The 22,595-nt window shown below is 42.1% G+C and overlaps 1 protein-coding gene across 4 annotated transcripts in view; it reads right to left on the reverse strand.

The window, feature by feature from the left end:
* The window catches only part of ARHGAP21 (Rho GTPase activating protein 21), a 166,506-nt gene that overhangs the window by 61,531 nt on the left and 82,380 nt on the right, over positions 1-22,595 (reverse strand). For all 4 annotated transcript variants that reach the window (XM_084859057.1, XM_084859056.1, XM_084859058.1 and 1 more), the window contains exons 4-5: positions 5,792-5,884; positions 4,852-4,930 (exon numbers count right to left, since the gene is read on the reverse strand). In XM_084859057.1, the coding sequence (XP_084715183.1) occupies positions 4,852-4,930; positions 5,792-5,884 (172 nt within the window). The remainder of the gene's footprint in view (positions 1-4,851; positions 4,931-5,791; positions 5,885-22,595) is intronic.

Raw genomic sequence — 22,595 nt, forward strand, 5'->3', positions numbered from 1 at the left:
AAGGCGTCCCCTAGAGATCCGGTGCCGAGACCTCCTCTGGAGCAAAAGCTGTCGCATACCTTGTTGTGTCTGGTAGTGAAGAGATCCGTATGTGGTCTGCCCCATTTCTGGAATAGCGTCCTGATGAGGGAAGGAGTGAGCTGCCACTCGTGTGACAATCCATACGTCCAGCTAAGAGAATCCGCCAGGTAGTTGTCCTTCCCCGGGATGTGAACGGCTGTGAGCACCCTTCTGATTGCCCAGTCGAGAAGTTCGATAGTCACATTCACCAGGCATGGAGAATGAATTCCGCCTTGCTTGTTGAGGTACCATAACACAGTAGTGTTGTCCATCAATACTTGGACGTGCCTGTGAACAAGATGGGACTCTAAAGATTAAAGCGCTTTCCTCACTGCCAAGAGTTCCAGCACACTGATATGTAGCGATCTTTCGTGTGAGTGCCAGAGGCCTTGAATATGTATTGGACAGCAATGGGCTCCCTATCCCAGTTGAGATGAATTGGTCACCAAAGTTCGTGACGGAGGCAAAGGTGTAAACGTGGTCCCTGCTGCAAGGATGCATGGCTGTGCGCTACATGGACTGGCAATACCAAGCACACTCTGCGAGCGTTGGCACTGAGATCGAACAATTTCAGGAGCCAATTCTGCAGACCCCTCATGCAGAGCCTCACCCAGGCTACGACGTAAACTGTGGATGCCTTCAGTCCCAATAACCATTGAATTTGAAAAGCTGTTGTCCTGAGGGAATGAGAAATTTTGTGAGCTAACTCCATCAACGTTCTGCATCTGTCCGAAGATAAGTAGCCCCTCACAGTTGTTGAATCCAACACTGCTTCTATGAAGGGAATCGCTTGAGTGGTTCCAAGTTGGACTTTTCTTCGTTTATTATCAGTCCCAACGACTGCAACAGGTTTCTGACAATCAAAACTGCTTGAGTAAGAAGGTGTTTCGATGATGCTACTATTAGCCAGTCGTCCAGGTATGGACAGACTTCGATGCCCCAAGTGCGAATGAAGGCAAACACCATGGTCATGCATTTCGTGAAGACCCTCGGCGCGGTTGCCAGGCCGAACGGGAGAACCGAAAATTGAGACATCTGCTCTCCAATCATGAAACTAAGGTACTTCTGATAATCTTCCTTGATGGCAACATGGAAGTAAGCATCCTTTAGGTCCACTGAAGCAAACCATACACCTTGGAGAAGAAGAGGGATGATTGAAGCCAAAGCAGTCATCCAAAACTTTCTTGTCCTGATGAATTCATTGAGGCCTCTGAGATCCAGAATTGGGAGAAGTCCTCCATCCCTTTTCAGTACCATGAAGTAGCAGGAGAAAAACCCATGTCTCGTTTGGTAAGGTAAAATTTTTTCTGATTGCTCCCTTCTCGAGCAGCGTTTATGTCTTCATCCGGAGAGGCTCTGAGGGTGGTGTACCATGCCATTGTTTAGAAGAGTTGTCCCCCTTGGAGCAATGTTGTCGAAAGTGGTTGGAAGGAGGTTGCTTTCTCTGAGGCTGCTACTGATAAAATTTAGTAGTTCCATCCTGGTATTGGTGAGGTTGATGGAATTGTTGCTGTCTGAACTATCTCCTCTGCCTATAAGGGTGCTGCTGGTATTGTTGCAAAACACCCATCTTTTTTGCAGTGTTCTTTGCCTTTTGAATGGCATCCATTGCCTTGTCAGTCCTACAAGTAAAGAGGCCTTCACTATCAAAGGGAAGATCTTCTATCCTCAATCATGCTTCTGGTGTCAAGCCGGCAGAGCAGAGCCAAGCGTGCCTGCAAAGGGCTCTTGCTCCTGCCATTGCCTTTGCATCACAGTCAGCTTGGTGACAAGTAGTGTTAATTTGTTGTCATGACAACTTTACTGCCTCAGTCTGAAAAAGATGTGCAAGCTCCCTCTGGTCCTCCAGTAGATAATCGCACAAACATCATATCTTTTCCAACAAGAAAAGCTGGTATCTCGACGTTGTTGCTTGATAATTAGCCACACAGAGGCCAAATGCAGATGAAGAATAAATCCTCCTGCCCAGTAAGTCCAGCCTGCGACCTTCCTTGTCTGCTGGTGAGGCATGAATCTTCTGTGATTTGCCCTGGGATGATTCAACTGTGACTGAATTTTGTCACAGATGTGTAAACAGAAACCCAGCGTCCTTCTCTCCTACCTTACAGAGAGATTCTAAACGTTTTGACGTGGGAGCCATTGAATAAGGGGCTTTCTAAGACTCTCTCACAGTCTGTAGCAGTGTAGGGAGGAAAGGATCCGAAGCCTCTGTGTAAACCACATCAAAAACCGCATCTTGTAATTTCTCTGCCGGTTGTTGGGTCTCAATTCCCAGTGATTATGCCATCCGTAGTATTTGTTCTGTAAAATGGTAAAGATCCTCGGCAGGCAAAACTCCTTCATGCGTTCCTACATTCTCGTCTGGTGAGGAAATAGAAGGTTGTGCCAATGATACTAACGTCGAGTCCGAGACATAGTCCTTGATGGATTGCAGGGATGAAGCTACGCATTGATCCCAATCTTTCTCCTTCTCCCTAGATGTCAGGTTAGGGAGGGGCGGTAGCGGGCAAGACTGAATTGAACCCACAGCTTCAGAAGGTTGTGGTGCCAACATTCTTGTTGTAGATTGTGCTCTTAATGAAGTTGAGTGTGGTGGGACCGGCGGCAGCAGTAAGAAGGGATCTTCTTGTGGTGGTCTTGAAACAGTTGCTGAAGGTACTGAATGGTACCGAGGAGAAGTTGCTCCTAAATACCTAGTACGACTGTGAAAAAGAACACAATGATGACTCCAGTCTTCATATTGGTAATGCATCCTGGGTGGAGCGTTCCAGTCACCATACCTGTCCCAGTCACGTATTGGCGAACAGAATCTGTAGCCGACATCTGTCTCGTAACGGTCACTGTAGGGCACACGTGACACGTCAGAACTGAATGAATCCGGGGAGGTATCCCTATATAAACATTCCCTCGGTACTGATGGAAGAGACAGCTGAATTTGTAGTGGGGAGATACAGGGCGCTATCAGTGGCGAGACCTCTCTAATTTCGACTTCTGAGGTCGATGCCGTATTTGGTTGCTTAGTCAATGATACCAAAGGAGTTCTCAGTACGGACAATGAAACCGATGGAGCTCTAGGTATTGGAGAATCCAAACGTGGGGGCAGGGGGACCATAATCTGGCATTGTTCCACAGTCTGAGAAGGAGAAAGGCCTGTATGATGGTCTTCCTTTTTCTTCTTTTTAGGAACTTCACTCACTGATTTAGGGGTTTTCGGTGCCTTAGCTTTCTTAGAAAGCTTCTTAGCTGCAGAAATAGTTAAGGATCTGCCTGGAGTGGGCGGATCAGTTCGACCCATGGTTAGAGTCAAAGACATGGCCTGCTGCACAGAAGAACTGTGACTTGTCTCTGCCATTGCTTGAGGCTGAGAAGTGGAAGACATCGGGTGCATTGAGTCAACAGCTTCCAAAGGCTTCTTCCAAAGGATCGCTTTTAAGCAGTCTGCTCAGTGACGTTTAGTTTGGTGAAATTCATACGATGTTAGCAGGTCTCCACCACATGAGATTCCCCCAGGCAATACAGGCAAAGAGAGTGTCTGTCAGCAGGGGATAGTTTACTGCTGCACTGAGGGCACTTTCGAAAACAGGCCCTATCTGCCACACGTTGCCAAACGGTGATCAGCAATTGCAAAAAAAAGACAGAAAAGATAACTGCTACTTTTTTTTTAAGGTGAAGATAAAGGCAGAAAAAAAGAGGAGAGAAAGAGGAGAAGAAAGCTCCTAAATATCCTCAGCAAAGCGGCCAAAAACCCAGAAAATCCCAACAAGGCGTCCTTTCAGTAAGGTGGTCGAAAGAGAACTGAGGGAACGGGCGGGAACCCGCTGGGATATGTGCAGTGGACAGTGGGGAGGGTTCCCATAAAAAAAAAGTTTTCCTCAGCTAGAGAACATTCCCAAACAAGGCTCTGTGCAGGCGCAAAGCCCATATGTGTGATGCAGAGACTACGAAGAAGAACCAAACTTATTGTTGCTTGTGGTTTAGGGATTGCTCTCACTTCCATAAAGAAAATACAGTGGCTTAATGCACACAAAAATCAAAAGTAGTAGTAAACCTGTGTCTGAGTCGTAGTTGAGGACAAGACTAAATATTTCTCTATATGTAAGATACTAACATTCAGGGACAAGGGTTCTCCCTGAACTCTAGTTTTCACTAAATAGATTATATGTGCACCAATTTATTTGTTTAGCATGGAGGAGCCATCAACTGCAGTTGAAGTGGTACAATCCAAATACAGGTTTACCTTCTACTCTGCTGTTTGTGAGAACTGGGGCTAAGAAGGATCAGGCTTTACACTCTCTCTCTCGGAAACCTGAGTGGGATTGGTCAAGAGTGGGAAACCTGTGGCCCTCCAGTTGTTGAACTACAACTCCCATCATCCATTGGCGATGCTTGCTGGGGGTGATGGGAGTTAGAGCCTGACAATATCTGGAGAGCAAAAGGTTTCCCACCCCTTCGCTAGATGAACAGATAATTGGCTTGTTTGAAGAAAACCCTGTAGATTAAAAACTCTAGTCTAAGGTGAATCAAAATACACTTTAGAACCTTTTCATTTCAATGTGCTATTAATAAAGGAAGAAGCATAGCAGTTTGATCTGTAAGGGGCTAGCAGTTGGATGAGTGACCAGTCTTAGATGAGTGACCAGTCCTTGGGGAAAAGGTTGAACTGGTTTTTAACCATCTGACTGTGATTATATTATGGCTCATTATAATACAAAATAAAAATCATGAACCAATCACCTCTCTCAAGAGGCACTTTATGTGAATTTAAAATTATACAATTTATAAACATCTTACCTGTTCTGAATTAATGCAATTACTTGAGAATATGTCTTCCCTATAACACTTTCCCCATTCACTTTTATAATTCTGTCACCTACAGAAAGAAGAACGCATAAGGGTAAAATATCCAGACCATCTTATAGCTGGTTCAAGTATTTCAAAGAAAAAAGAAAAAAACTTTCCCCATATCTACTATAATGTCAGAAGTGGCACCATGGATAAGATCTCTACCAAGGGTGCAGAACCTCAGGCCTGGGGGCCAAATTTGGCCCTCTGATGTTCCCCAGAATTCCACGCCCCCTTCCCCTGACCCCATTCCTTTCTCCCAACCACCAATCATTTGGTCATTTCCTGGCTTTTGTGCAGTTTCTCCCCATTCTAAACGCTTGAAATTTTGAAACCAATCCTAAGGTTTAGTTACTGGCTGTGACTAAAATATGATGGTTTGTGTGTGTGCGTGTGTGGGGGGACCTTTTTTCTTCAGCCCTGCCCACCACTGGAATGTGGCATCCAAGAGCTTCTCCAAATTGGAATTTGGTCCCCAGGATGATAGAGTTTTTGCACCCCTGATCTACACATTTGAGAGTCAGTTAGTGCTCCCAGACTTCAATGTGTGCATAATGTGCAAGCCCACATTGTAAAAAGAAAGCAAAAACACATGAAGCTCTTCTTGTCTCTTCCTAACAATATGTGAATTAGCCATAAGTTTCAAAACTGATAACATTTTCTTTTTATAAGACCAACCATACAAAAATCAAATAATCCAAGTCTTTGCAATGGAACTAATTGAAGAGCTGGGTGGTTTTAAATCCCAGCCAAGCAAACAACATTCCCTTCCCTCCCAGAAACAAATATTATGACAGCTTTGTTCCTTGAGCACTTGGAATATTCATGACATCATACCACCCCAGCAAATCAGAGATTTCACCACCACATATAGAAAATGGGAAAGCACCTGTGCACAATCCAGCTTCAAAAGCAGGCCCTCCTTCTTTAACCTGTTTAACAAATATTGTATCCATTGGCTCCAATTTGTTTCGTGGCTTCCCTAAAAGAAAAGTTACAAATTAATTTTGGCAGTCATTTCTAAGCAGAAACGCGGGATATGAACCATTATATCCCATTCATCTTCGTATTAAATATTAGGATCCAAATAATTGTAATCCATCTGGCAACCAGTGTTAATATCTCTTCTGTTTAATGTAATAGAACATGAAGTAGTTTATGGATACATGAAAAAACTTGGAATTGTCTCTGTAGAAATACATTGATACAGCTGTAGCATGAGAAAAGTGTCCTGTTTTTTGCTTTATTTTTCACAAAATCTATACTCTGCCTATTCCCATTTTTCAGGGTCATTCAATAACTGCCTTCCTTTTCCATACTTGCTTCATTCATCAGTGCACAATGTGTGTTTTGAGACCATTCGTAGTGAAACTATAATTACATCCATAACTGGAAAGAGTCAATATTCCTGCAACTACCTAAGCTTTGTAGACTTAAGAAGACTGCAATGTAATCCCCAAATGATTACATCATAATGTTCCTTTGTAATATTTCCAGCCAAACTAATTTGAAGAGATTCAAAATCTTTGCACATTACAGTCCAAAGAGCCAATATGCAAGACTGCCTACAAGGATTTGGTCTCAAAAGCCTACTTAAGGGTTGGGCAACTTATGGCCCTCTAGAGGTTCTGGTCAGCAACTCCCATCAGCCGTAGCCAGCATAGCCAATGGAGAGGGATCATGGGAGCTGTAGGCCAAAACATCTGGAGGGCCACAGGTTGCCCATCCATGGCCTATTTGTTTCCAATGGTGTCCCTCCACTGACAGAAGGCTCTTTGGGTCCAGCAGAATGGGGATGGAGGTGGTTTTCTCCAATCTATCCTCCCCCTGCAAACCACTGCACCACATCCCACACTGTTCTGAAGGGTCTCCCAACCCTCTGGAGCAGAGTTGGAAGGGAGCATGGAAGACTGCAGGGGGAGGGGGGAAATTGTTGAAAACTGCCTCTCTCCCCATTCCATCAGCAGAGAGATACCACTAGATCCAACCCTGCGGTCTTACATGAAATTTCACCTTCACTGAAAGCTAGTTTAGAAGAGAGAGGTGGTGCATAGGAGTAAGGAATGTGAATTGAAAGCTGGTAGTACCTAGTTTAAATCTCACCTCATTTTGTGGCCTTCGGTAAGCAACTACTTTTTCAGTCTCAGGTCTTCATATGGAGATAACACTGACCTAGCTTACATGGTTGTAAAGATTACTGAGATCATAGATGAAATGCTTGGAACACTTCAAAAGTGCTAGAGAGTGCTAACTATTATTAAGTGTTAGTAAAGTACGCCTGGCCAGTGTTGTGAGGCAGAACATCTTCCACATAATTTTTTCCAGTGCTTTATCATTTCCATTTCATAAGTTCATGAGTAACAATGAATGGATGAGAATTGCAAATACAATATTAGAGTTTGAGGCTGTCAGCATATCAAGCAGTTCCTTGGGTTGCTAAAATTTATTAGTGTATTAACAGTTTTCGTAGTTTTGTTTGTTTCTTAATTTAAACAGTGTAAGGGAAGTAAGTGCTATTGCCTTTAAATTTTTACAAGTATTCCAATAAAAATGTCTATATAATACAACAATTAAATCACATTGTGTGCTTTCATTTTTCCCCCTTAAAATATTTCAGGTCAAATACTTGTGGTGTATTGGGACAAAAAATTAACATGGGGTACTTTTTTTAGCTTTGATGTTTACTAAATACAAGTAAAATGAACATGCTAAATTAGACCACTCTCTAGGGCATCAGAAAATGTTCTGATGCAAACTGAAACATTTCCAAAAATTTCCAATTCAACCCTTTCCAGAAAACCCACATCACTACACCTGGTTGTGTTTATTAATCCATGTTTTGTATGAAAATATAGCATTTGGGGATGGAACATACTGTACAGTAAGATGAATGCCAAAATTCTTCTACGGCCTGCCTTTTATCTTTCCCATCATACTTAAGAAAAAAAAATTGAACCAGTGAGAAAGAATAATGCACAATGGCACAAGAGAATAAAATAGCAAGGCAAATCTTTCACGATATTCTTTGGGAGAAATACAAGTAGAGACAAAGAGCCAGCCTCTCCGTTCAGAGACTAACCTCTTACAGATTATACGAAATATAGCCCCAAACTCTGCTCTGCTGCTCAAATCTCCAGGTGCAAGAGTGAACAATGTGTATTCTTCCAAATTAAGACTATACCCTAATCTTCTCCTCTACCTGATGTACATTCAAAGGAAGGAGGCAGTACAGAAGTTCCATCAGGACTTCAATAACTTTGATCCCACCATCATCCTGGGCCAAGGCCAGTCCATGCAACAGGTTCACTTTCTGAACACTACTGTGTAACTACATAATGGACATCAAAGCACCACTTTATATCAGAAACTGACTGACAGCTAAACACACTTAAATGCCTCCAGCATCTACCCAGAAGCCACCACAAAATCCATTGTCTCTATAGCCAAGCCCTACAATACAATGCATCTGTTCAGACTTGTTGGACAGAGATTCACAATGTAAGAATTTATATCAGGCATTCCTTTGACTACCAGATCCACCAAATAAAGTGAATAAACAGATCAACAAGGCCAGACTGGTACCTAGGAATAATTTACCACATGACAAACAAAGAAGAGAAAACAACAGAACATCACTATTGTCACCCATGGCTCCCAACTAAAACCACTCAAACGTATTATCAGTGATCTTACAGCCCATCCTGGACAGTGACACTTCCTTCTCACAGGTATTGCGTCATAGGCCTCTACTTGCTTACAGACAGCCCACCAACCTAAAACAGGCACTCTCCAGCAACAACAGACCACATAATAGAGATATGGATGCAGGGAGCAGGCCCTGTGGCACAGCCAGATGCCAACTCTGTGCCTATGTCTACTATGGCAACACTATTACAAGACCTAATAATGTACTCAAAGGTTCATTCACCTGCTCATCTTCCAATGTGACATATGTCATCATCTGCCAGCAGGGTGTTTTATGCATTCTACATAGGACAAACAGGCCAGCCTCTACCCAAAAGAATAAATGGACACAGATCAGAAATGGAAACATTCAAAAGCTATTGGGGAAACGCTATAACCTCCCAGGACACGCTATAACTAATTTTAAAGTGGCCATTCTTGAACATCGAAACTTCAAAGGGAGACTGCAATGTGAAACCACTACATTACAGTTCATCAAGAGATTCAAGTTCTATCAGCTGTGGCTTGACTAATGATAAAAGATTTTTTATCACACTAAATGTGTTAATTAGGTCCTAATTCCAAGGTGTCTGTGTTATTACCAAAAAAAGTTTTGTAAGTGGCAACTGTTAATAACGTAATTATCACTGTCTGTACTTTCCCTCTGACCTCACTGTTTATAGTCTCCCCACTCCAACCATATACCTGTAGGCTGTAACTCAGGATTACATTTCATCCATCTGATTAAGTAGACTGTAGTCCACAAAGCGTCATGCAACTGATAAAGTGGACCATAGTTCACAAAAGCTTATGCCAGTTTTTTAAGGTGCCATAAGACTTGATTGTTTTCACAATAACTTGTGGGAGCGAATTCAATAACTTAATTAAGTGTTGTATGAAGTACTTTCTTCTATATGTCCAGAATTCATTAATCAATTTTATTGGATGACCCCAGGATCTAATATTATGAGATGGAGAAAAACTTCTATCAACTTTTCCCGTATCATGCATAATGTGTAGGTCAGTATATGTCCATATCTGTGAAGATCTTCTCAAAAGATGAATTACAGGACAGGGAACGATAGAGTTTAATAACTACTTATAAGAAAGAAAAAGTTATGGTGAATATCAGTATTTAGTTTCTGTATGTTACTTTACAGCACATTTACTTAGGATATGGATCTTGAGCAAGAAACAATAACGTAACTGGAGGAATGGACTCAAACAAGATCTGGGGAAGATTAAAAATCTGCAATTCCATCTTGTTTATTTCCAAATGAATTTATGGAAGGTATGCTGCATCTACAAAGGTCCAAAATACCACCTTTTCATGAATGATCATACAATAATGCTCACTAAATAGTTTGTACTGGCTCAACATTCCTATTGCTTCAAAAAAGCCCATTAAGCAAAACCAAAAACTTCCCTCTTTCAGTTAACTTCATTGAAAAACACAAAGATCCACTTTCACAAAGGGTAATTTATACAGAAAATATGCAATTCCGGTCTCAACAGCAAATGTTATAATGCCCTTAAACCGGTGTGTCTCTATAGTTCTCAGTGGGAGAAAAGAAAATTAAAACTTGCATAAAAGAACCATGTGTTGGCATTGCCAAACCCTGCCAGGAAGCCAGCTGGACTTTTTAACCCAAAGCTATATACCAGAATATGGTGTGCAGTAGATGAATAATGGGGACATGAAGCAATCCTAGGAATAAGAAAAGAGCAGGGGCTGGCCGGAGGACGGGACGGTTACAGGCAATGAAGAAATGTAAAGGTTACAGTATCTGAAACTCTGACCAACAGAAATGCAGTCCAGTGAAATCTAAAGTTTTACACATTAAGACTAACATTATAAAATAAAAAGATCCCTACCAGATCAGACCAAAAGCCTAGTATTATGTTCCCAAAGAAGCCAACAAAATGCCTATGGGAAGTCCACGAACAGGACATGAGTGCAACAGCATCCACACACACACCAACACTGCTCATGTTTCCCAGCAACTGGTGTTCAGAGACATACTGCCTCTGATACTGGAGGTAATATATAGCAACCATAACTAGTAACCATTGATAACCTCCATGAATTTGTCTAATTCTCTTAGAAGAGATTCAGTGGTATTATGAATTGTGTAACAAATTACCAATTCATTTTTAATCAGCACATATCCAAAGTGCCCTTGATTAGTTTAACCTTGATGCTAAACTAGAAATTGATAGAGTCAACTTAACTGAAACAAAGCACTACTTGGTTATACATGTGCTGTACTAGGAATTACCCATATCTAGGTGTACTTCATGGTTTTAAAAAACCCAAATACTGTATCAAAGAAATATCCTACATTCAGAATAAATTACACCAATGGGGAGAGCAATCCTGTGCCCCCTAGATATCTTCTGGCAGGACATAGGACTGTTCAGCTTCTGGGACCAGAGGTCGGAACAAGGGCTCCGACCTTGGGGCCTAGAAACCACGCTCCCCTCCCCCTCATAGCCAGCGTGGTTCTCTCTACGCCGGCTACTTCTCCGTGTTCGGAAACAGAGTGTGGAGGCAGGGAGAAGGGGGCATTCCTGGGGGGTGCGGAGGAGACTGGGGAAGCTGTGTTACTCAGCTTCCTAAGTGTGCCCAGCCTCCTTCCCTCCTGCTTGGTAGCACATGGCTAGATGGGTGAAATCCATCTGGCCAGAGCAAGGATCGCTTCCATGTTCCAGCCACCCTGCATTGGATACACAGCAGCCTCCGACTTTGGGGGCTGCCAACTATCTCCATAGGATTGCGCCCTAAGTGATTTTCCATAGTTTCCTTACTTAACGAAGGATGTTAGGCCATTCGTTAAAATAACGTGCAATAGCTAACAAAGACTGAGAGGAAGGCTTGCAGACTGATTTGGTCATCAGATGCCAGTTAAAAGCCAATGACTGAAGGTTTCCCCAAAGGAAAAGTACATGTAATATCCCTTGGAAGAGAAAAATCATAGAATTCCGCCATCAGTATGAGACCAAAGAAAGTACTCCTTCCACAAGAGATTTGATATTATCAGAGGAATATGGAGACAGAAGCCACACAAGGTATTTGTACTGGGATTCTGTAAATAAAAGTAAACTGTTAGAATCCCGACCTGTTCTTAAGGAAAGCCAACATCTGTCAGTGACACCACTGTGAACGCTTCAGCATCCTGTTGCTTAGGCTTTATGTAAATGAATACCATTTTTAAAAGCTTATAGTAAAATAGAGAAATTCCATTGGAATGTGTATGATCACTTGAATAGCAAATGCACAACAAACATTAAGAGAGATACACCAAAACCACAACATCCCATCTCTCTATGGCAGGTAATCGAGGTAACCATTTACAACTGTGGTTAAATTTTAAAAAATCTTGGCCCATCTACCTCCATATATCATAGAATGGCTTTAGCTCTGGGTCTGGCAAGCTACTCATAGCACATACACAGAAGACTAGCTTACTGTAAGATATTGCATGACTACTTCTCCTGGATTAGAAGGGATTCAGCAGAACCCAATTACAATTGACCAGTGAAGGCAGTAACACCAACCCAAATCCAGAAGCTGAAGAAGAAAATTCCATATGGAAATGATAACACAAATGACAACATAACATTTAAAAGTAAAATTATAACCTCACTTCCAAATAACTTACAAATGAAACAAAACCTAATACAACAGAAAAATAAGGTAAAAAGAGTGTATATTGATACGCTTGAATCCTCGTTGGAGCGGCTGTGAATATTTCCTCTGAAAAGTTACACGAAACTCCTGTTACCAACAAGGCGTTCACCACCATTAACACAAAGATCAGTTACCACTTTTTTGATTACTGTACCAGATGAAGGAAGGAATTAATATAAGTGAGAGTCAACAGTAACTCCTCACGTAGTGATAGATTGAAGAGCTGTCTAGAAAAACTTTTCTGATAAATGTCTGGTCAAGTCCAATATCCACCTAATAGGTCCACTGACTCATATATTTGGGTTTCCAGCAACAGTCATGATCTCTGCCAATCCAGAAAGCTAGACTTCAACAAAGTTTTGCCATATTTTACAAAATCTAATAGAAATAAAATACACGAGAGCATCCTCAGTCCAAATCTGAACAGGGGGCAGGGGCAGGAATGCAGGTATAAAGTTGTAAAGTATGCCTAAAAGGTTCCAGACATATTAGAAAGGCATCAGTAAGAAAGCCTTTACTGCAGAGGAAGAGATACAGTGCTGAAATTTCTGAAAGTCTGCATTATGTTGTTTGCAAGGTGTTGATATATAAGCAAGTGAAAACGCTTCATGTGCGCACCAAGTTAGAATTATAGGAACCTTTATACTGAACGTAGTAAAATAATCATACTACACATTGCAAGCCAAAAAGTGCACTGCTGTTGATCTTTGATGGACCAAACAAAGAAGTACCACATAAGGAAGTTCTCATCTTCCTAAGACTGCCCTCCAGACAAATTGCAGACAAATCTTGGAAATCAAATACAGCACCCTCAGTGGACTATTGGCACAACAATATTTGGAACCCTTCATTAACATTGAAACTGACTAACTCTCTCATACCCAATCCCCATTTGTGTTTGTGATCACTGCTCACTCTGCGCAAACAGGAAACTTGTGAAATTGTGCAGAGATCGAACAGGAGACTTGCACAAATTTCCCCAAATTTGTGCGAGCTTCCTAAAGCGGAGCTGATTCAATCTACAGAGGAAAGTTGCACAACTCAGAAAATTTGCATGAATCAAACTGGGAATTGGGAATGAAATGAACGTGAGCATACGTTCAACAATTTACAAATGTTTTCAGCGGAAACATGCTCATGCTCGCATTTGGAGCTTTGAACCGGTCATGCTTGCATGTTTTGTGAGCAAAAACAACATTCTCATACATCCCTATGACAGTGCCCCTCACAACTCAAAAGCAGGGGTGAGAAATGCCAACTGAATCAACCCCTTCACCCTGCATCTTGAGGCTCATTTGGATATAGTGAGCTGCCACAGTCCCATAAATTCCACCAAACTGTCTCTCATCTCAGTGACCCAATCCAGCAAGGGAGAGGGGTTTGTGGCTGGTTTGTCTTTACCTCCTTCCTTGCTGTATCAGAGATATTTCTTCTTGGGGTGCAGAACACATCCACCCTTGCTGACCAGAAGGGCATTGGACTAAAGGAAACTAAACATTCATCCCATTTGCAATGTTCTCCTTCTCCCCCTTATATAACATTTAGTCACTGTTTAGTTTGAGAGATATTTAAGTAATCCCTTTGCTGCGGTCCTTAAAAGGAACTGGCAATTTTCTCCTGAGTTTTGTAACAGCATACTAATTATTTTAATGAAAAGACCATTTGTTAATAATGTTCGTATCAATACTTCTACTGGAATGCTCATCAGTTTTTGTTCTCCTATCACATTGGGAGGGGGGACATTTTAAGATATAATTTTCTACAACAGCCTGAGTTTTCAGGTTGAGAGAACATTCATCTCTTCATGTCCCACTATAGAAAAAGTTAATCTCTCTTTTATCCAGATGCAATCTCAATTCTGCAGTCTTCAGGTATAAAGTACAAATGAAACCAAAATGGGTTTTATTCCAAGGAGACAAGAATGAAGTCAGTTGGTAATTTTCGGCAAAGTTACTTATGTGAGATTTGTGAACTTTGATGTTGTGCTTTTCAACGTCTTCAGCAGATCTAGGAATGTGTTTTCACGCTGCAGCTGTGTGAAGGAAGCAGCTTCCTCCTTCATGATGGCACCATTTTCTCCACTCATTTCTACTAGTTTCACGGCTTGCTTTATGAAGCGCTAAATACCTGCTGTGTGAGCGGTAGGTCCCACTTGCGCAATGGAATCAGCAGGAGCGCAGTGGGGGCCACTACCATGGATACGACCCACGGGAACCCAGCCTATGGACTGACTGGAAATGCAGTATCTTGCAGTATATTATATATAACTTTTAAAACATTTTAAATTAGTAGATGAACAGAAAAAAAAGCTTGCTTAAGCCTAGTCTGGGAAGAATAAAATAAATTCTGTACAAGACTACACACCAGCTTAAGGGTACCCAGAATACTGAATGCCTGGATGCTACATGGTAGCCAGAAAAATCTATACTTAGACACCTAATTTAATGGTTTCATTTTCAGGGGAATTGAGAGGTTACAATGCATTCTGTAAAGAAGCACAAATTGACTAGAGCAGCAGCAAAGATGAGGCTTAGCAGCTCACATGGCATGAGCAGTATTCACCAATACAGGAAAAAAAAGAGGAAATTGACATGATGGCAGTTGCTATGGAGACCACTACACAAAAATCAGAAGGCAAATGGGAAAAACAGGAACATCAGATTACTGAGCAAAAAGTGCCAAAAATATATTACAGAGATTACATTGTCTACTACAGTTAACATGCTACTTGCTGGGTGGCGGCAGGAAGAGGAGGAGAATCTCTTCTCCTACTTAAGTGGAAAATTATATTTCTTAGGTTATTAAAATGTACTAAAGATCAAACAGCGGCATTTAGCAAGTAGTACCTGAACAATTTATCTTTAAGACTAAAGCAAAATATTAGCTCAGTTCATCATATATACATGAAATATATCTATTAGGGTGTGTATAGAACATTATTTTGATAGTCTTGATTATTATTGAAGTGGATCTTCTCAAAATTAAGACTAAAAAAATCAAGTGACTGACTCATTCCTTAGTGCAGGGGTGCAGAACCTCTGGCCCAGGGGTCAAATCAGGCCTGCCTGGGGTCCCAATGGGGTTCCCCAGATGGCCACAACCTTCCCCAGGCCCCACCCCTTTCCCCATGACCACTGATCATTTGCTCGTTTCCCTGCTTTTGTGGAGTTTTCCCCATTCTAAGAGGCTGAAATGTCTTTTATTAGGGCTTAGTTATTGGCAGTAAGAGCTTTAAGCTAAAATATGCTAATTTTGGCCCTGCCCCTTTTGCTTTTAGCTCCACCCATCACTGACATGTGGCCTCCAAGAGCTTCTCCAAAATGAAATTTGGCCCTTGGGCTGAAAGGGGTTCAACACCCCTGTCTTAGTGGCATAAAAGAGGGTGCTTCTATGCAGATAGCTCAACATAATACTGGTGACAACTATCCCACAAAAACCTTTTAAAATAATTTGCTCAAAAATGTAACAATTAAAACAAAGTTGGATAATAATTGGAAATATAATCTGGAAGTGATCATATACTTGGAATAATTTTATGAAAGAAGTCTGTTATGTCCAGGAGCAAGATTTTTTTCATGAATGAAAAGAAAATGGGCAGGAATATTTGTTTCCCCATGAACCTACATGTCACTCAGGACAAGCACAGCCCTCAGTTATTCCAACCACAGCCTGAATTCAGGAAAGCAACGACTAAAATATGAAATAGATCATTAAAGCCTCAACTGTGTTTCCTTCCCAACAGTCATATTAAATTGTTATTATGGTTGAGCTGTCATACATACATTAAAAAAAAATAAACCTACCCACCTTAAGCAGTCACCATTTCTTTGCAGACAAGCAGGAAATTAAATACCAGAACCAATACTTTCAAAACACCCATACCACATTATTAAATTTCTTTAAGCAAAACAATAACTAAGATAGTGACGTCAGGACCATCAGATAAAGCCTTTTTAACTGATGTTAATTTTAGACACTTCTTACAGCAATGAAATTATTAAAACAGGGTAATGTTATGTGGACAAAGCCAGCTTGGAGATTGGACTTAAATGGCTGCCCTGAAGCTACGGTTCTTTGTTTCTCAGTGTGCCCTTTAGCCACAGGGCCAACATTTTCTCTTTTACATCTGGTTCAGGGAAGGTGGTGGAATTGCTAAACTGGAGCCCTTGATCAGTAACAGATTGGATGAAGATCAATAAACTGAAACCAATACAAGGAATGGATCTGTTCTGGGACCAGTGCTTTGTAACTCGCTCATAAATGATCTGGAGTTAGGGGTAAGTAGCAAAGAGTCCAACTTTGCTGATAACACCAATTTATTCCTGATGCTAAAACAAATGTATTGTGAAGAGTTCCAAAGCAGATCTCTCCAAACTGGATGAATAGGCAATAAATGGCAAATGCAGTCAAATTTAAGTAAGTGTAATGTAATTATAGTGGGGCAAAAAAACCCAACTTCACATAGATGCTGATGGGGTCTCAGCTGGCAGTGATTGACCAGGAAAGGAATCTTGGGGACATAGTAGATAACTCAATGAAAATATCTAACCTGTGTGCAGCAGCTATGAAAAAGGCAAACTCCATGTTAGGGATAATTAGGAAAGGGATCAAAGGTAAAACTGTCAATATAGTGATGCCTTTATATAAACCTAGGGTGCAACCATGAAATACTATGTACAGTTCTAGTTGTCACATCTCAAAAAGGCTATTGTAGAGCTGGAAAAGGTGCAGAAAAGGGAAACCAAAATGATCAGAGAGCTAAAGCAACACCACTATGTTGCAAGTTTACAACATTTGGGACTTTTTCGTTTAGAGAAAAGGTAAGGGGGAACATGAGTAAGGGGTCATTCAATGAAGTTGAACGGTGGGAGACTGAGGGCATAGAAAAGGAGGTCTCTTTTCACCTAGCACATTGTTCAACTATGGAATTTTCTACCATAAAAGTTTAGAACTTAGATGGCTTTAAAAGGGATTAGACAAATTCATGGAGTATAAGACTATCAATGGCTGCTAGTCATGAGAGATATATGCTTCATTCCAAGATCAAAAGAAGCATGTTTCTGAATATCAGTGCTTGTGGAACAACAGAGGGAGAGGGCTATTGCCCTCATATCCTGCTTCTGGGCTTCCACAGGCATGCAGCTGGCCACTGTGGGAAACTGGACTAGATATGCCTTTGGTCTAATCCAGGAGGGCTCTTCTTATGTTCTTAGGTTGCGCCTCCCAGAGCAAATTGGGACGTATTCAGCAAAGCAGAATTTTCTATGTCAAGAGAGCATCATAACATTAACAATTCGTATGTATATAGCCAATTTTTCATAATATTTTCATACTGCACCTGACCCCACTCCTAGTGAAGTCATGACCTGACATGTGAGGGGGGAGGTGTTCAAAGAAAGTTACACATGTAAACTCTTCACTCCCTTAATACATTAGGTAAATTACATGCACTAGCATGGCTGGCTGTAGCATGATTACAACTACCTTATATCTGGCTAACCTATTCACAACACACACTTGTGTAATAGTATGTGTGAAAGCATTATATGGGGCAAACTACACATTATGGTAAACATGTGCTTTAAAGTGGGACTCTTTTTCTTTCACAAAAAATGGCTGCAGGAGCCCTGATCTAAAAAAGGAACGTGGTACAAGGGGAGGAGGCCCCTTTCATCCCGTTCCATTTCCTCCTGAAAATTGGCCTACAACACTGAATGTCATTTGCAGCAAATAGCCACTTTCAGGGGCAAAGAAGAGTGTCAGAGGCACATTTTCATCAGGAAAAAGGTGAGGGGGCTCTTTGGCTGCCTTAGTGAAGAAAGAAGTTGTAACTGTAAGCACGCACTTTAAAGTGTGTACATGCCATGGTGTGGGTTGAGTATCAGACAAAAAATTAACGTGGCAAAATGGAAGTAAGAAAGTATTTACAGTCTATGATAGCCCTCATAAAAATAATACAAGGGTCACTTATTCTTAAATAAACCATTTCATCAGAAACATTGCTCATTTTTATCTATTAAGATAGATCCAAAGCAAATTAGTTGTGCTTAGGCCCCACTGAAATCAGGGTGAAAAGCTTGTTCCCATTGATTTCAATGGGAACTAAACAGAACTTGCTCTGAATCCAACTTAGTATAGCCTCATTTGTTGCTTTCAAAAGAACTGTACTGCCTTACTTCTTATTAAAGAATCCCATATTTCAGCTTAATTTTGTATTAAAGGGGTTGCCACTAGATGGCTCCTGTGCATATAATTTAAGCAATATTAGCAATTTCACAGATAAGAACATCCTGTGATCCTATTCACTATGGCTCATACATTATACGTACTATACCTACGCATATAGTGTATGAAAATCACTGCAGTAATAAAAGCAAATTCTTTTAACTTGGTACATGAGTCACTTGCCTTCTTGGCCTATTCAAGAATGCACACTTTGATAATGAATACCCAGGTACTCATCACAATATAGCTAATGGTGCCTGAAGCAAAAGCCTTTTCTACTTTTTTAACTATACCAATCTGTTATTCCACCTTAAAAGATTGCCTGATATCCATGTGCCTCTAATTAACAAATCAGTAACAGAAGATAGTCTTTGTTTTAGATTAATCTGGAAATGTGTGATCTTCGCATAATGGTTATTGAGCCATGCTGGATCAAACCAAAGGTCCTTCTAGTCCAGCATTCTGTTCACACAGTGGCCAGCCAGCTATTGACTGGAAGCCCACAAGCATGACAAGAGTGCAATAGTACCCTCCTGCCTTTGTTCACCAAAAACTGATGTACAGAGGCATACTGCCTCTGATACTGGAGGTAGCATACAGCCATCAGGACTAGTATGCGTTGATAGCCTTCTCCTCCATGAATTTGTCCAATCCCCTTTTAAAGCCATCCACAGTGGAAGTGAATTCCATGGTTTAACTATGTGCTGTGTGAAGAAGATCTTCCTTTTATCTGTCCTGAATTTCCCACCAATCAGCTTCATGAGGTGACCCCAGGTTCTAGTATAATGAGGGAGAAAAATGTCTCCCTATCCACTTTCTCCACACCACGCATAATTTTGTACATCTCTGGCATGTCCCTGCTTACTCACCTTGTTTCTAAGCTAAGCAATCCCAGCTGTTGTAACCTTCCCTCATAGGGGAGTTGCTCCAGCCCCTCCAGCATTTTAATTGCCCTTTTCTGTACTTTTTCCAACTCTACAATAACCTTTTTTTTTTTTGGTGTGGTGACCAGAACTGTATGCAGTATTCTAAGTATGGTTGCACCATAGATTTGTATAAGGGGAGTATGATATTGGCAGTTTTATTCTCAATTCCTTTCCTAATTATGCCCAACATGGAATTTACCTTTTTCACAGCCACCACACACTGGGTTGACATCTGTATCAAGATGTCCACCACAACCCCAAGATCTCTTTCTTAGTCAGTCATTGCTAGCTCAGATCCCATCAGCTTATACCTGAAGCCAGGATTTATTGCCCCCATGTGCATCACTTTACACTTGCTTACATTAAACTGTATTTACCATTTTCATGTCCATTCTCCCAGTTTGGAGAGTTCCTTTTGGAACTCCTCACAATTCCATTTTGTTTTAACTGCCCTAAATAATTTGTTGTCAGCAAACTTGGCCACCTCACTGCCCACTCCTAATTCCAGATCATTTATGAATAAGTTGAAAAGCACTGGTCCCAATACAGATCCCTGTGGGACCCCACTGTTTACATCCATCCATTGGGCGAATTTACCATTTATTCCGACTCTCTGCCTTCTGTTCTTTAACCAGTTAATGATCCATAAGAGGACCACTTCTCTTATTCCATCACTGCTAAGTTTGCTCAGGAGTCTTTGGTGAAGGACTTTGTCAAAAGCCTTTGAGAAGTCCAAGCAGACAATATCTACCGTCCGCATGTTTAGTGAAACTCTCAAAGAACTCTAAAAAGTTAGTGAGATGAGACTTACCTTTGTGGAAGCTGTGCTGATTCTTTTGCAGCACAGCGTGTCCTTCTATATGCTTACTAATTGTATCTTTAATAATGCCTTCAACCAATTTATCCGGAACAGCCATTAAGCTAACCAGTCTGTAATTTCCCAGACCCCCCTGGATCCCTTTTAAAAAATTTGTGTTACGTTGGCCATTCCCCAGTCCTCTGGTACAGAGGCTGATCTTAGAGACATGCAGGGATGTGCGGATTCCCCACCATCCATTCCAGTGGGAAATCTGGGGGGGGGATTCATTCCCCCCCCCCGGAATCCTCCGGAGCGACCCCCAACTTGGGGGCCGCTTACCTTGCCACCTGCTGGCCAGAGGCATATACACAAGACTCACGGCTCTATTTTGCATATACGTCTATGGGCACATCCTACCGATCACTCTTTTTTTTTTTTTTAAAGAAATGATGATTGGCAGGGAGGAGGTGAATGGCTCTTGACGGCAAGAAGCAGCAGAGTGCTGTTCCGCCTCCAATCCTCCTGGCGCAGAGGTAAGTGGTGCCGATCAGCCATGCATTCCTGAGGCCGGATTCAAAAGAATACGGCCTCATCTGAATCTGCTGCGGATTTCTCCAACATCTCTAAGGACGTCCCTATGTTTCTGTTAGAAGTTCAGCAATTTCATATTTGAGTTCTTTAAGAAATCTAGGATGGATACCATCTGGACCTGATTTATTAACTTTCAATTTGTCAGTAAAGCTGAGAACTTCATCTTTTGTCACCAACTGATCTTTTGCATCAGTTCCTCCAACTCCTTTCCTGAAAACATCAGTTCAGGCACAGCTGTCTGTCCTATATCTTCTGCAGTGAAGACAGATGAAAATAATTTCTTTCTTTCTTTCTTTAATTAAATTTCTTAATTGCCCATCTGGCCAGTCACCCAGCCACTCTGGGCAATGTACAGCAATACAACAGTTTTAAAACAATAAAATTCTACATTAAAACATCATATTTCTAAAAATACCCTAACCCACCCCAAATGCCTGCCTGAACAACTATGTTTTTAATGCATGGAGGAAGCTCATTAAAGAGGGGGCATGGCGGAGTTCCCTAGGGAGGGAGTTCCACAGACTGGCGGCCACCACAGAGAAGGCCCTCTCCCTTGTCCCCACCAGTCTAGCTGTCCTGGCTGATGGGACAGAGAGAAGGCCATCCGAGGCTGATCTCGTTGAGCGGCCTGTCTGGTGTTGCTGGAGGCGCTCCTTAAGACATGCTGGGCCGCAACCATATAGGATTTTAAAGGTCAAAACCAACACCTTGAATTTGGCCCGGAAAACAACTGGTAACCAGTGCAACTCCTTCAGCACTGGAGTGATGTGATCTCGCCGGAGCCTGCCTTTAATCAGGCGAGCCGCCGCGTTCTGTACCAGCTGCAGCTTCCGAACCGTCTTCAAGGGTAACCCCACGTAGAGCGCATTACAGTAGTCTAGATGAGAGGAGACCAAGGCATGTACTGCTGATGGGAGCAGATGGTTGGGAAGGTAGGGGCGCAGCCGCCGTATCAGATGGAGTTGGTACAGTCCTGTCCGGCTCACAGCTGACACCTGAGCCTCCATGGACAGCTGGGAGTCTAAAATGGCCCCCAGGCTGCGGACCTGGTCTTTCAAGGGTAGCCGTACCCCATTCAACACCAGGTCAACATCCCCCAGCCTCCTCTTGTCTCCCACCAAAAGTACCTCGGTCTTGTCAGGATTCAGCTTATTCCTTCCCATCCAGCCACTCACCGTCTCCAGACATTTGGACAGGGATTCTACGGCCAACCTTGGTAAAGATTTAAACAAGAGGTAGAGCTGCGTGTCATCTGCATATTGATAACACCGCACCCCAAACCTCCTGATGATAGCCCCCAGTGGCTTCACATAGATATTAAATAGCATCGGGGAGAGGATGGAACCCTGTGGCACCCCACAAGTGAGTGGCCACGGGTCCAAAACCTCCTCTCCCAGTGCTACCCTCTGGTACCTGCCGGAGAAGGAACGGAACCACCGTAATACAGTGTCTCCAATGCCCAACCCCTCCAGGCGGTCCAGGAGGATACCATGGTCAACGGTATCAAAAGCCGCTGAGAGGTCAAGGAGAACAAGGAAGGAGCATTTGCCCCTATCCAGAGCCCTCCTCATATCATCCACCAAGGTGACCAAAGCCGTTTCTTTCCCATGCCCAGGCCTGAAGCCCGACTGAAAAGGATCTAGATAATCGGCTTCTTCCAAGTATGGCTTCAACTGCATCACCACCACCCGCTCAATCACCTTGCCCAAAAATGGCAGATTCGAAACTGGGCGAAAGTTGTTCAGAACTTGGGGATCCAAGGAGGGCTTTTTAAAAA

Source organism: Heloderma suspectum, chromosome 5 (assembly GCF_057233095.1).
Source record: "Heloderma suspectum isolate Gila_16-S chromosome 5, 16-S_ref, whole genome shotgun sequence".
Classification (NCBI taxonomy): Eukaryota; Metazoa; Chordata; class Lepidosauria; order Squamata; family Helodermatidae; genus Heloderma; species Heloderma suspectum.